The sequence below is a fragment of the Dermacentor silvarum genome, chromosome 4 (assembly GCF_013339745.2).
Source record: "Dermacentor silvarum isolate Dsil-2018 chromosome 4, BIME_Dsil_1.4, whole genome shotgun sequence".
In the NCBI taxonomy this organism is placed as follows: Eukaryota; Metazoa; Arthropoda; class Arachnida; order Ixodida; family Ixodidae; genus Dermacentor; species Dermacentor silvarum.
Window position 1 is genome coordinate 6,001,431 of NC_051157.2, and position 15,620 is coordinate 6,017,050.

At 46.4% G+C, this 15,620-nt stretch overlaps 1 protein-coding gene across 2 annotated transcripts in view; it reads right to left on the reverse strand.

The window, feature by feature from the left end:
* Positions 1-15,620, reverse strand: part of LOC119449360 (sushi, von Willebrand factor type A, EGF and pentraxin domain-containing protein 1-like) — a 224,195-nt gene that overhangs the window by 137,091 nt on the left and 71,484 nt on the right. For both annotated transcript variants that reach the window (XM_037712534.2, XM_037712533.2), the window contains exons 9-11: positions 11,320-11,583; positions 10,659-10,756; positions 5,571-5,715 (exon numbers count right to left, since the gene is read on the reverse strand). In XM_037712534.2, coding sequence (XP_037568462.1) covers positions 5,571-5,715; positions 10,659-10,756; positions 11,320-11,583 — 507 coding nt within the window. The remainder of the gene's footprint in view (positions 1-5,570; positions 5,716-10,658; positions 10,757-11,319; positions 11,584-15,620) is intronic.

Consider the following 15,620-nt stretch of genomic DNA (forward strand, 5'->3'; position numbering starts at 1 on the left):
AGAAACTACCAAGAAAGAAAAGAAGATAACTTTCTTGCTGAGGCGGGCTTCGAGCCCGCGTACTCCCGGTCCCAAAACGAGCGTCGTAACCACTACGCTATACAGTCACGCCTGCAGAACATGCATTTATACGAACCATATGATTGCGTTCGAGCGTTGTCGTCTTCGTCCTCCTTGCGCGTTCGTACGCTCGTGCTCTGCGAGGTGAAGAGTTTTTGCGCGCTATGAGAGCGAGCGAGAGACGCATTTACGGAGCGGGTCTCCTGGAACGCGGTGTCGGCATTGGAACGCGGTGTCGGTGTTGCAAGCTGCGCTATGCAACACGCAGTGACAGCCGTAAGTCCGAGACGCGCAAAAAGAAATTATTATCATCATGAGTAACAAGATAAGTTCGCATTCACCTCCGGAAAATGCAGGGCTACGAGTGCCCAGCTTCGCTGTGTCAAGCGTTGCGCCGCCGAGCGCAAGGCTAAGCGTTTTTTCTTTTTTTTTTTTTTTTTTGAGAGGGAGATATGGTAACCCAACCTGCTATATATAACATGCAGCGTAGAAATATCAGGTCATGAAGACGGCGCGCAGGAACCAAACCCGCTGTCAAGAACAGATGCAGGAGCGATACTTCGAGTGCTTGCATACGATACCACACAATCGTTGTGGAACACACCTAGTTCGCAGCACCCACGTCTGCATCGACTGGACCCCTGCCTTCGACTTCGACCTCCACCTGGTCTATCCCGACCCGAAATAACGGTACTTTGCCGATTGTGGCTTGGTGTCGCACTTACAAAGTCGTTTGCTTTCCGCATCGGATGGGAGGATAGTGCTGCGTGTGACCACTGCGGCGACGAGGAAACTATCGAGCACGTACTTTGTCATTGTCCCCAATACACATAGGTGGTCAATACACATATGCGCACATAGGTGGTCACTCGCGACCGCGTCCGATGGGTACCTGAAGCGCGTTGCATCTTATTCATCGGCCACGGACTCCGGCGACACGGTCTGCGGGCCCTCGACAACGCGAAAGGCAGAGCGAGCGGCTGCAGCTCGTCGTGTTCACTCTGCCTTATCGCCTGCCAGGCAGAGCCCAACCACAGGCTCGAACATATTCATCACTGTCGCCGATTGCTACGGTGGCACAGTGGTTCCACTCCAGCGGCTGCTGCGTGTGGCGAGGCCGCGCGAGCGCTTCCTTGAAAGCGATCTGCGATACGCAGAACTTCCCGTGGCAGCACGGCCAAGGCTACGGAGCCGAAGCACGTAGCCTTGGCCGTGCTGCCAGAGAAAGTTGTCGCCAGATTATAGGCGCACCGAGGGCCCATAGGATGGCTTCGTGTGCGCTATAGCACACATATGCTTGCGCGTCACCCGCGTTCACCACGTGAAACGTCACTAACTTTTTAAATGCGAAGCATTTCTTGGCGAATATTTGCTACTTTGACAGTATCTATCTATCTATCTATCTATCTATCTATCTATCTATCTATCTATCTATCTATCTATCTATCTATCTATCTATCTATCTATCTATCTATCTATCTATCTATCTATCTATCTATCTATCTATCTATCTATCTATCTATCTATCTATCTATCTATCTATCTATCTATCTATCTATCTATCTATCTATCTATCTATCTATCTATCTATCTATCTATCTATCTATCTATCTATCTATCTATCTATCTATCTATCTATCTATCTATCTATCTATCTATCTATCTGCCTACGACTTTGTGCTCTCATGGTCGTTTCGTTAACTTGGTATGTACCATAACTGACATACTATGAGAAGTGCAATAGACGAATATAAATGATATGTCATGACATGAATGTCATGACACATCATTTATATTCGTCATATATAGTACATACGTCAGAACCCAGTTCAGTGGCTTTTGAGTGTTAATCTTTTTTTGCTGAGTCATTGACGGTTTTTCTGAGTCATGCTCATGACTATGATTTCTATCATCATGCTTTAGTGTTTCTTTCACTTAGTGTCCACGTCCGAACTCATTCCAGTGGTTTTTGAGTGCTAATGTTTTTCTCTGGGTCATTGTGATGACCTACATGACACGCATGTCGTGAGATTTGACAGATCACATATGTTCGTCATACACTCCTGTCATACTATACCAATTTTGCTACCTACCAAGTTAACAAGACGATCATGAGAGCACCAAGACGTAGGCGGCTGTTTCACGACCTACATGACACGTATGTCATGACATTCATGTCATGACATTTATTTTATGTTCGTCATATACTCTTATCATAGAATGACAATTTTGGTACATACCAAGTTAACGAAACGACCTTGAGAGCACAAAGTCGTAGGTGGCTAGATAGATAGATAGATAGATAGATACTGTCAAAGTAGCATTTAAAAATCACCAGCCCTTCCCCTGTCGAGAAAATGGGGGTAAGGGAAGCTTGCCGTGTATGTATCTGACCTTCGTAGTGATTCTCTTTCTATCTATCTATCTATCTATCTATCTATCTATCTATCTATCTATCTATCTATCTATCTATCTATCTATCTATCTATCTATCTATCTATCTATCTATCTATCTATCTATCTTTCTCTGATTTCTTTCTCTCTTTCTATATCTCTTTCTTCCTTTCTCTCTCTTTCTTTGCTTCTCTGACCTTCGTGGTGATTTTCTTTTTCTTGCTCTCTCTTTTTCTATCTCACCCTTTCTCTCTCTGTTTATTTCTTTTTCTCTTTCTCTATATCTCTTTCTTCCTTTCTCACTATTTCTCTCTTTCTTTGTTTCTCTGACCTTCGTGGTGATTTTCTTTCTTTATATATCTCTCTCCCTCTCTCCTTCTCTTTCTTTTCTGACCTTCGTGGTGATTTGCTATCTTTCTTTCGCTCTCTTTCTTTCTCTGGGTCTTTCTTTCTCTCTGTTTTTCCACTCTTTCTCTCTTTTTCGTCCCTGGTGTGTGCCAATGAGCTTGGACCCTTTTTGCACCAGGATCGGCCCACTTTTCAGCGTGACACCGCCATCACCACCACCGCCGAAACTTGTGAGCCGATAAAGCTTCGCTTAAAACAACTTTCAAATCTGTATGCCCATCTCGGCTAGTCGTGTATCCAAGACCTCAAATTCTCACTCGCATCCTTCGAAGCACTTTCGGGTCTGCTTTGCCACTGCTCTTATTAATATACCCAAGGCTTTACGAACGCTCCACCATATGCGGTGCACTTTCTTGACGCTTCACTGTAACAGAGCCTTCCATGGTTTGCGTTATTTCCGACGCATGATTTTGTACTTCGCGCCGGCTTTACCGGCACCGAGGTCAGGCTGCGCGTTGTAATACCCTCTTATCGGGGTGATGGTTCACCCGCCGCGGTGGCTTAGCGGCTATGGTGTTGCGCAGCGAGGTGGCGTCCCGGCCGTGGCGGCCACACTCGGTGTGGGCGAAAAAACGCCCTTGCATTGTGGGCACATAAACATCCCCCGGTGGTTGAAGTTAATCCGGAGTCCCCCATTACGGCGTGCCTCATGATGAAATCATGGTTTTGGCACGTAAAACCCCAGAATTCAAACGAATTGAATTTAGCGATGATTCATCACCGACGCGGGTCTCCGGCAGCGCTTTCGCCCGTTCTTACGATAACCCTGCTCATTAATAAAACGATGATCCTAAATTTTTATGAATATTTTATAGAGTTCTCACCCAGGACTGGTAAATCTACTACTGCGAACACATGTTGCATTATTTTAAGTGAGAAAATTTAGCCTATTTGATGACGCACGTGTGCCGTGTGGTCATCCCAATGATGAGTTTCGTTCTAATAATAATAATATAAGAATTATATTATTATTAGAACGAGACTACCGGAAAATGGACGTAAGCAAAGCTTGTCCTGGGTGCACCTCATGATGCGACGGCTGCGACAGAGAGAGCAACGTCACTGACGGTATGCCCGCCGTTGTCGCTTGCGATCGATGTCTCGAGTTTTCTCGGCAGCGTGATAGCAGCATTCGCCCGCCATTGCCGCTTGCGATTCTTCGAAATCAAATTGCTTCAAAATTTAAACTATCCGTCACGTAAGACGATGAATGGCTCATACCCCCGTAAGCAATGGCTCATACCCCTGTAAACGCGGCTTCCCCATTACGACGACAGAAGAGAAGAGAAATTCTACGCTGGCATGATGAGCGGGAACGCAGCCAGCTGTGGGAGAAGAAGACGACGACGACGCACGCGAGAGCAGTGGCACGAGCGCGTGCCGAGCCCGAGCGCAAACCGATGGGTGCCAAAGAGCCAGCTGCGGATGAAGACGACGACGCTGGAGCCAATGCTGATGATGATAGTTTTTTTCGTTCGTAAACACCGACACGAGTGAGTCAATACAAGCTTCGCTTGAATAAATTTAGCGGTATTACGTGCCGAAACTACGATTTGATTAGAAGGCACGCAGTATAGTGGGGGACTCCGGAAATTCGTACCACCTAGGGAGTTTGACGTGCCCCCCTTACACGGGACACGGGCGTTATTGCGGTTCGCCTCAACCGAAATGCTGCCGTCACGGCCGGGAGTTGATAAACGCGATAATATCGTTTCCGCGTGCCGTTTGCTGTATGTGCGAGTGATAATTTGCGAGGGTGAGCCGACGATGGCGGCTCAATCGCGCGCGCAAGGGAGGAAAGCGGGAGGAAGCGCGCCGTCTTTCGTCGCGCGCAAGGCACCAGCGGGAAGGAGGGTGGGCGTTCTACTCCAGTGGCTGCTGCGTATGGCGCGGCCGCACAGGTCCTATCTTGAAAGGGATTTGCGATGCCGACAGGGTGGACCGAGTGCTGATGGCTTCATGTGCGCTGTTTTTTCGCCGTTGAGTTCGCGTGGAAGCGAGCGGCAGCAAGAAGGTCAATTCGCTCGCTGTTGCCGCCGCGCTTTGTCATTCCAGCGTTTTGTCGCCAATTTATCACGGTCATCGAGTGAGAGGTGTTCATGTTTGCTTGTGCGCGCGTCACACCATGCTTGGTAATTTAATTAGTAAGCGAATGTTTATAAGTTTATGCGGCGGGTTAAGCTACTATGCCTACTTCGTACAGCTGTCCATTAATTTGCTATCGTAATCCATGCTTCTCCTTTCGGGCGAAACTGCGACTTTTTTTTTATTTGACACTTTCAATGCTAACTCATTAATAGAGAATTTTAGCGTATCCGGTAGTGCGGTATATGCAAGCGGACTGGTCGTTTTACCGAATGAGTGGAGGTGCAAACGTGAACGGCCTGCACATTGCCAGTCATGTTGTGGCGCAGAGCTCAACCGGACAATATTGAAATAACCAAGTGTATTCTACTTCGCTGCTGGTGTAAATTTTCGGCAGTGGCGTAATCGTGTTGCTGGCGAAAATTTAAACCAGCAGCAAAGTAACATACACTTGATTACTCCAATATTAGCTTTGTTTGTCTTGTTAAGCTGCATCGTGCAGGCCTTTCAACGTTTGCTCTCATCCGGTAAAACACCCAGTCAGCTTGCGTCTGCCGAAATACCGGACATGCTAAAACTCTCTAATAACTATTCATGCACAAAGGGAATGCAGAATCTCTCACGTTTCACAATAACCTGGAATGAGCAGGTCGCGGCGTTCTCGGATGCGTCCGTCGCCTGGTACGTGACAGTGCTTGGCGGTCCCCAGCTGAAAGCGCTACCTGGTTCTCTGTCAGCGACGACCTTCAGCTCTCCGGGCCCGTAGTCCTGGACAAAGAGATCAATCATGAAAGGATTTCACGCGTGCGGAAATATAAATTCCACTTGGAATCTAGGTTTGACTTGCTCACAGATGGACATTATTTTGATTGTTTAAAAACTCTGTCATCGGTCACCACTTCACATGCATGCTACAAAAATTTGGCCACCGTCCATTCTGGCAAACTGCTTTCGCTAACAAATGCCGTCGCCAATTCGTAATTGTATTACTCTACGTTTATTTAAGCTGAAAAACGCATAAAAGACGATGGTGCAGCGAAAACTTGTTTTCTCCGTGTTCGTTTGTGTATGAATGCGCTTCTTTAATTGGAGAGCAACAACAGCATGCCCACTTGATGTTGGATCTCAGCGTAGCGGAGGCTGGACGAGGACCGCGCGAATGTGCCACACCAATATGTTGTGACGATGTCATGTGACGGAGTGGTGTTATGTTCTCTCCTTGTCAGGCGACGGCATTAGGCAGATCACTGTGGGCCACTTGGCGTTATGAACTATCATCAAAAACAGCAGAATGAGTGCAAGTTGGAGACAAAGGAAATGGATCACGGGTTAAGGAAGAGCGCGGGGGACGGATAAGAAAGCGCAGACGATTGCGTCCAGGGTGTCGAAAAAAAAAAAAAAACGGAGTTGAGCAGTTATTTTCAGTTGAACCAGATCAGAACCGAGATTTTCCCGCCATTTTGAAACCGAACCTGAAGGGCGAATTTAAATGCGTTAGCTTTCTTACGGTACTTGGCGCACTTTGCGGGGGCTAACTATCTATGTACGAGTATGTCTTCCTGGTTCACTGGGTGGTCGAATGGCATTGTGCTGAGGGAACGGAACCAACCGTCGAACTAACTAGGGTCAATGTGGCAATCTGTACATAGCTCTTGAACGGACCTCGCTCACGCCAACACGGGTAACTGTAGATGCGGGACTAGGTAAGCGCCGCTGTTCAGTGAGCCTCTTTGGTGCCAACTTAGGTCACCTGGAATCTGCAAGTTAGTGTGTGCAGCTGTTCAGTGCACGTCTTTGACATCAACTTGGGTAACTGGGTATGTGCCATGGGGAATGTCTCTCTAGAATGCCGGAAATTAAATTTATTCGATGCTGGGCGGTATCGAACCCACGTCACTTAGAGGACCCGACGCTCTAGCAGGCTGCGTCACAAATGCACTGGCCATCTTTTCAGTGAACGTCTTTCACGCTTTAGCGAGCTGAATATACTGGTTTGAGCCGCTCCTGAATGAACCTCTTGCCAACTTGGGTCACTGATTATGTGCCGCTCGGTGTGCGACAGACGAGGGAACAGCGTTCGCAGGCACCGGCGCTCCTCGTCTCGGAGGCCACGCGCGGACTTGTCGGAAGTGTCACTAGATGGCGCAGCGTATCCAGAAGACGCGCCGCGTGAGGGGAGCCCGGTTCTCAGAGGCGACGCTTCGCGGCGGCGCTGTTTTATGGCGCCGAGTGTTGGTAAGGAAGGGCGACACAGGAGGCTCGCTGCACTACATGCCTCATACATAACTCGTCTTGATGGTGGCAATGCGTTGTGTCGTTATATTGATTGAAAGTTAAACCGTCGACAGCCATGGGGTGTGACGAATTGTTTCAAGAAGCCGTTCCGAAGTGGCTCCACCACAGGTTGCCCACAGGGCCGTAATTGCTGCTGAAATTGTGCCGAGAGCGGATGACGTCTCTTCAGCGGAGAGCATGGTGTGTTGCCACTGGAACAATCATGCGGCTCGCCGCAGTGATCTCGTCCGCTCACTCAATCGTATACATGGTGTCAACTTAACTCAAAAGTGCATGATACCGGCGCGTGCGCTCCCGACAGATTCACCGACGCTGCGTCGACATGAGGATACTGCATGTATCCAGGGCATCTGCATGGTGTGTTCAGGCACTATCCGTAAGTCGGCAAACTTACTCATTGTCGACTAACTCAGACTTAGACCGACCCGTGAGAAAGCCCGGTGGAGTAGAATTTTGGTGAGCTTGAGTCCGAGTGAGCCCCGCTGAGTAAAATAGAGCTCCGACGGCATCATCCTCTACGCTCGGTGGGTTGCTCAGGGCATCACGCTCGGGGTTTTTCGTCAGCAGAAAATATTCCTCGCACGAAGGTGGTGAATGTCAGGAGAGGCTGGAGCGTATAGAGCCAGCCCGATACAGCGGGAAAACGTCATGTTGCCGAAGCGTGCTGAACTGGGTTGGTTGCTGTTGAAGGGAATCTAACAGCGCGAAATACGCGGCATGTAAACCGTTTATAGCGGTTTGAAGTTTGAAGTTTATTTCATGCAACCAATAAAATATATACATACATGGCACTGCGGAGCGCAAAAGAGATGGCACCACCGGCTCAGACGCCATGCGACACCTTATGAGTGCACAAATACGTGCGTGAATCGCCGCAAAAGTGTGATGGGCTTGTGCTAACTGTATTGACTGCATTCAATATCAGCTTCCTCTGCAGTAGCAATACGTGGGACATGCGAGTTGACGTGTTGAGTGGACAGTGCATTTCAGAAAATAAATGGTTGTCTCTCATAAATAAATGATTATTTTTACAGCTACTTAGCTTTGAAAAGAGATGGCTAACTCTGAATGCGATATCAAAAGATACGAGTACGCCAAGAATGCTTTAGTGTCTTTTAGTACACTTTTGATGTCGCCGCACTTTAGTGCTTAACAAAGATTTCGCGTCCGGTAATGCGCTCCCACAGCGAGGAGTAAACAACCCAAACGCGAGTGGCAACCACATGCACGCGATATTCAGGCGACAGGCAGACCACAATTTCTCCGTGAGGAAGATCCTGTCGCGTCGCGGAGTGGGCGTGGATGCGACATCACAAAATAAAATAACGATACATTTACGTTGTTGTCCGAATAAATGCAATCTAAGCACGCAAAGAATTAGTAAACGTGCCACAAGGCCAATTTTTTAACCAAGGTGCATTAGATCTACTAGTGCGCTGTCATCGCCGCTAGCGTGAACTGGCGTGGCGCCATCTGCTGAGCAAAACTCAACACACTTCTGCGGCTGTCAGTGGCGTCTCAGGCCTAACAGCCTCAAAAGAAACAACTGATCTCAATAATAACGACAACTTTGGTCTCACCTTCAGATGAGACGAAGCGATGGCTGATTTTACTATTTATTTTTTGCTGTCACGGCGTAGTGCAAGTTGCAAAAGCGAATTCAGATCGAAGCGAGTGGACCAGGGCGCAGTGGTTGCTGCGATGTTGTTGCGCAATCACACTGTCCCCGCCGGAAGTCACCGCGTAGACTTCCGCGCGACAAGCGAACTTTTTTAGCCGGCCAAAAAACCGGCGATGTGACAAACGACGGATCGCCCTCCGCGCCGGCAAAACTTGTAGCTCGTGGCCGTCGCTTGATGCCGTTGCTAGAAAATCTTTTACATTCGTAAGCACTCCCTGTAGACGTTGGAAATGTATTATTCCTACCTAACGATAAGCTATTGCCTAGCGCCAAGAACTCTATCGTAGAGGACAATAATGAACAAGCTTTCATTGAGAAAACTGGGATCTCAGTGAAGGGCTCGTGGAATTATCCGCTGTCAATCTTCGATCCACGCTAGTGGGATGGGACACTGGAATGTTCATTCAGAAAGGTCGAATTGGTATTGGTTGGTGCGTTGCGCTCATCTTAAGCGAATTTTTAATGCATATAGTCATCGCTGAATTATTTGAAAAATTATTCCGTCAACCCTGAAGCATCGGCGACTGATAAAGTAAAGGACATTTTAAATATATTTATTTAATAATTCCTACTCAGGACTTCGCTTTGCATTTAAAACACCGAAGGAGGACCAGCTACAATTTCTTGACATTAATTTGAGGTTGCCACATAATCAGTGTCGTCGGAGATATAGGCCAAGGCCATCTAAACTTTCAATCAGCTTTAAATCAGATCACTCGCAAGTTGTGAAGAATGCCATTGTTTTGTCTAGCCTGTGCTGAGTATTTCAAAAATCTTGTTTGCATACTGCACGAGAAGAGAGAGAGAGAGAGAAGTCATAAGGGAAAGGCAGGGAGGTTAACCAGGCTGAGCCCGGTAGGCTACCCTGCACTGGGGAAGGGGGAGAAGGGATTGAAAGAGGAGAAGGAAGAGAGAAGTTCATGCACAAGGTAGAAGGCTACAACCATCGATCAGGCTACCCGGCTAAGTTAATCGTTCGTTCAATTAACAGGAAAGTTAATAAGGCATATTAGGCAGAATGACTATCGAGCAGGCGAATACAAGAAGTGAGATGAAAAAGACAAAGAAAGTAGCTGCTTTTCCTTATGTTCCTCGCATGTCGCATGGATTAAAACAGGTTGCTAATATATATGGTGTCACTGTAGCCCCTTACAGCTCCTGTGAAACTTAGGCACGCTTGTACGAAAATCGACAAAAAAGAAAAGAAAACGAGATTCAAGAAATTATCGGAACTCGTGCAAAGTAAATCACAACGTCCAGCTTCTGTGGTGTCGCACAGGTGTATTGTACAAAATATGCTCTTAACATTTATTATGAACGGAAACCAACTTGCTGTGTTACACCCTTGGGTATACCTCTAGATATATTATGAGAAAGTAAGATGGAAGATTGCGCATTTTCAGCGTTTCTTGGTGCTTCGCTTATGTACTTAGACACATAATGAAACATAACAACGGAAACTTGAAAACGGTAGCCGTACTGTTGTAATTTTATTAACAAAAACCGGCGATCAACTGAAGCGAAACTTTTATTATAAGTCAAGCAAAACTACAGCCACAAGCAGGTTTTTGTGTAAGGTCGTATTAATTTCCTGTGATAGCGTTAGTTCCGTGGTTGGAAGTCGAACGACTCGACCTTCTTCAGGGCAAAGAGCAGCTGCATATAGAAAAAGCAACTGACACGATAGCAGCAACAACGGCGAAAAAATGCGTAAGAACAGAGACGAGAAACTTGCCAGGAATTTTGGTTCTTCCCAAGTGACGTTAGTTTCACGCGTTCCAGACACCGTTAAAATGTTGTCCGGACAGAAGGTGACCATTGGCTCTTCTACATCTATAACGAAACCAAGGCAATGTTAAGAAACAGTGCTTTATCAATTGTCAACTTTCTCCAGCCGTCAACTAATACACGAGATATGGAATCGGTACGACAGACAGCATTACATACGATACATGTCAAGAATCTCTGGTGGATAGTCGATTACAATTATGCTCGATTACATTTTACTCGAAGCACAGGGACAATGAATTGCTGCGCTTCGAGTTGTCGATTAATTCGGCCGCTCTCAGCGATCTGCTAGCATCTTGGTTAGCTCAGATGACATAGCGACTGCGATGGAGTTGCATTGGTCTCCAGTTCGATTCACGGACCAAGACGAATTTTTCTTGAGCTTTTTTTTTTTTTTTTTTTTTTGGGAAATAATGCATGGACTTTTTTCAACTTCGTGCTACAGTCGGGTGGATGGCAATTTTTTCCTTTCATTAGCATCCCTACACCTTTTGAGATCATTTTCCATTCTCCTACACGGTTACCTTTAAACTGTAAACGCCATTCTTAGTGATGCAGCCACAGGCAGAGAGGCGGTTTAGCAGAAAAGGCGCAAGCACAGAGCTCACCAATCACGAACACCTTGAACGCGCACGGGTCCGACGCGAGACCCTCAGCGTCCGTGGCAACGTATCGAATGTCGTGCTCTCCTATCGGGAACTCGTGCGGCAGCGTCGTGATTTCGAGCGGGAACACGAGCTTCACGGTGGACGAGCCGGAATTGTCGGTGGACGCAGGTTCTGTCCACTCCACTGGACCGGAGAACGGGCTCCGCGGGGCATTGTAGACCGTCATGTCTTGAGGGCAGTTCACAATCGTAGGCTTTTGCGCATCTGAAATTTAAAAAAAGTATCTTCGTTATTATTGCCATATATTTTATTCTTTCCTATCGCTCTATTAAATTCTTCCATAGGTCATTTACAGTGTACTCAAAAGCAGTACGTCGGGCTGACGCCTTTTAAAGCAAAGCTTTCTAGGCGAACCCTCCAGGAATACCGCGGCTGTCTTGTCCAATTTAGCTTAAACACAGTACAGCAGTCATGTAATGAATCGGCTATATATACCCTGGGACGATTCACCTTCCGCAAAGGCCATGACTCATGGCCTTTTCGTGACTCATGTCTAGGAGTGGCGCCAGACTTCAAGACGTGGTATCTACAAGGTGTTTTTTCATTGGGCTTCGAGTGGCACGTTCTAGAGAACGGACTTCCCGTTGCCGACGATATGCTAACATTCGGAATGAATGTGTGTGAGAGGGCACAGTGCGTGGTTCAACTCTGACTTTAATGCCCCGCCCTTGAATGCAGTTTTGTTCAATAAGGAGCTTATTAGAAGATGGGGCGGGTGAAAGAGAAATAATTTCGCAGGGTTTTTGAGGGGGTATATTGTTACTGGGCAAAGTGAATAGCAGGGGGACACTGGTTATCGAAAGAAGAAGAGAATGAAGAGACTGACTCCTGTGCTTGCGTGGAACGATGCAACTTTAATTGTGAGAATGAAATACTGAGTTACTCGTTGCCAGACTACCTCGTTTCATTGTGGTGGTGAGGGGCGGGATACGACAACATGCACTATACCACTCGTCGGCGATCTTTTGTAATTTTTTACTTTCTTGGATTCTATCTTATATTTGTTCACGATCAAAATTGCAACATAATCTAAGGTGGCGATTTCAACATTACCCTGCTTGCCGACAGTAGCATGAAAATAGACTGAAACATTATTAAACAGTCACTACTGTCTGAATGGTATTACATCACCTACAAGAATAACAACGACAACTCAAAAACTCATAGATCGTTTCATAACAAATTCAAATACTGAGATTATTAAGTGTGTCATTAATTGCGCCATAAGTTATCACTTGCAAATTTTGGTGTGCTTTGACAAAAAGTTAAGAGTAACAAGCAGGCAAGACAACAAACCAGTTACCGGGTTATCAACTCAGAAAAATTATCAAAGTTTTGTGAGCGTTTAGCTAATATTAACTGGGACAATCTGTTCAAGAGAGGAATCCTGAAATGGCATATGGCAAGCTTATTAAAACATACACAGACACTTACAATGCCTCGTTTCTGCTGGAAACATTTACCCCACAAAAAAAAAAAAAAAGCTTGCAAGCCCTGGGTCACCGCAGACATGTTAAAACTGATAAAAAAAGTGAGATAAAATTTACGCAAGCTTCATACGAACCGGGTGGCTAGACACACTGCAAGAGCCTAAACATTACAGAAACTACGTTACTAAGGATCTTCGTGCTGCCAAAAGGCATTATGAGACAAATCTTTTCAGCTCATCAACAGGACGATCCCAGGACGTATGGAAAATTCTAAATTCTCTAATAGGACGATCACAACCTGCACTTACAATAATTGTGAAAGGTGATGAGAAACTAAATGGTGTTCATCTAGCTAACACGTTGAATGACGATTTTCTTTCACTTGCCCCAACATCGGGTAACTACAATACCTTACGCTATGAGGCCACAAAATCAATATACAATGTTTCTGGACCCATTCGCAGAGAACCAAGTAACTGCAGCGCCCCTATCATTAAACAGCGGTAAATCGGAACACATATATTTAACATTAGTTTATTATCCAGCGTAACATGTAATACGCTAGAATTGTTGTAATTTATAAAAAGGGGAGCAAGGATGATATGTCTAATTATCGGCCCATTTCTATTCTGCCAGCGTTCGCGAAAGGCTTCGAAAAAATAATACTTAACCTCTTCTAGCCTGCAGTCGCGATTTCGCGACGTACCGAATCTGTGCTCATAAATTCAAACGGGCAGTTTCAACGAGAGAAGTTCCGCTTTTGATGTTATGTGGGGTTATCCAGCAAAAGCACGTCCGTGTATCTCAGACTAAGAAAACAACGCTTTCCGCTAGGTGCTTAAAACGAGGGTGAGCACTCCAAAAAAATCTGTGCGGCTGCATCCATTTAGATGCACAAAGTGAAGTCGTTATCTTTGCAAAACCGACTATATTATAGACTGCCATAAGATGCCAGGCGGTTCACCTGCCATGTGCAAGTTTGTTCAATGCTACAATATGCGAATACTATAAAGGCATTGTTTTGTACTAGATGCCCGTTTCAGTTTTCTTTAAACAAGTCTACAAATCTAACTCGGGGTAGGAAGTGGTGTGGGAGGAATTCTGGGCTTTCTAACTGCAATTCGAATACTTTTCTTCAGGCAAGAAAATGTAGGCTATAAGTGGTTAAGCGCATGACATCTTTCTCTGATCATCACCAAATACTAACTTCATCGCAGTATGGTTTCTGCCCAAACATGTCAACTGAACTAGCCCACCTTACTCAAAAGAAATTATTGAAGATAAAGATATGGTTCTGGTAATTTGTCTAGACTTGACTAAAGCTTGCGATCCTATCAATCATCGCACCCGTCTTCAGAAACTGGAGCAATACGGTTACCGTGGGAAAATATTGTATTTCATTTTTTTTCATGCTTACAACATCGCACATAACTCATTGGCATTACTCGAATCATTCCACTGTAAAACTGCTAACTTGAGGTGTTACTCAAGGGAGCATTTTGGGCCCCTTCCTTTTCATACTATACATTAATGAACTCGTGAATACTGACAATACGTCAAAGTACATTATATACGCCGACGAGACGAGCTTATTCTTTTTATCGGTTTCAGGTGTCGAGTTGGCTGAAAGAGCTAAAAAGAAATTAGCACTAATTATTAGAGAGCTTTAGAATAGGGGCCCTAAACGTTTTGGGGACCCAAAGAAATAGCGTCGACACCACTGCGCATGCGCGAGACGCAAACAGCGTTTGGGTTTTGCGTTGGGCACGCTATTTCACCGATTCAGCGGGAGCCCTAAAAGCTGCCCCAAAAGCTTTGCGTCAACAAACATGGCGGCACCCATCAAAGCGATGGCTCTCCGAGTACCAAACTGGGCTTGATTCGTGGTAACGCGTGAAGTTCGTAAGCTAGGAGAAGTGACTGCGGTTATCAGTGGCGTAGCCAGGGGGGGGGGGGGGGGTGGGGGGGTTCAAACCCCCCCCCCCCCCCCGAAATTTTTTCAGCAAACCCCCCCCCTACTAACCCACCCTTTGTTTTCGTCGCTTCGCGCTGACATAATTCATGAAACCGGTGCTACTATCACAATTTAATTCCTGGGCGCTTCCGTTTGGGTTGGTAATTTACAGCGAATCATGTCTGCATATGGAAAAAACTGTCACGGTGTTTGTCAAGGCTTGCACACTCTGTGAAGTTTTGGGCGAGAATGTGGCGGCCGCATTCTGAAGCAACAAATGCGCAACAAATGAAGCAACAAATGCGGCAGCCGCATTTTAGATGATGGCGAAAACGCTCGACGCCCGTTTACTTAGATTTAGGCTGCACGTTAAAGACCCCAGGTGGTCGAAATCTCCGGTATACATTTGCGCCGCTTCCCTTCAGGTGCCGGTTAGGCCGCGCTCGCGCAGGATTTTAGGCTACGTTCACACTTGGTCTCGAAGCTGTAGGAAGCGGCAAAATCTCGCCTAGGCGGCAAAACAGGCAGAAAAACAGGCTGCGAGCCAAATCGGTCTCGGGCCGATTTTTTCGCCATGGCGAAACGGAAACGCGGTGGAAAGTCGTTCTGCTTCACTGGAAGTTACACTAGCATGTAAACAACCGGACCCGGTCGTAAAATGGCACCGGGCACCAAAACCATGGCACCAAAAGTGTAGGCTGTAATGCTGATCGACGCGATCAAGAACCAGCCCTTGCTCTACGACAAGAGTGGCACTAAAACGTACTGTCAGCAATACTCGCGATAGTATTCAACGTCGCGCGACCGGAGGTGCGGCAACGAAGCCTTGGCGTGACCCAACTTCTCGCGCTTTTGCA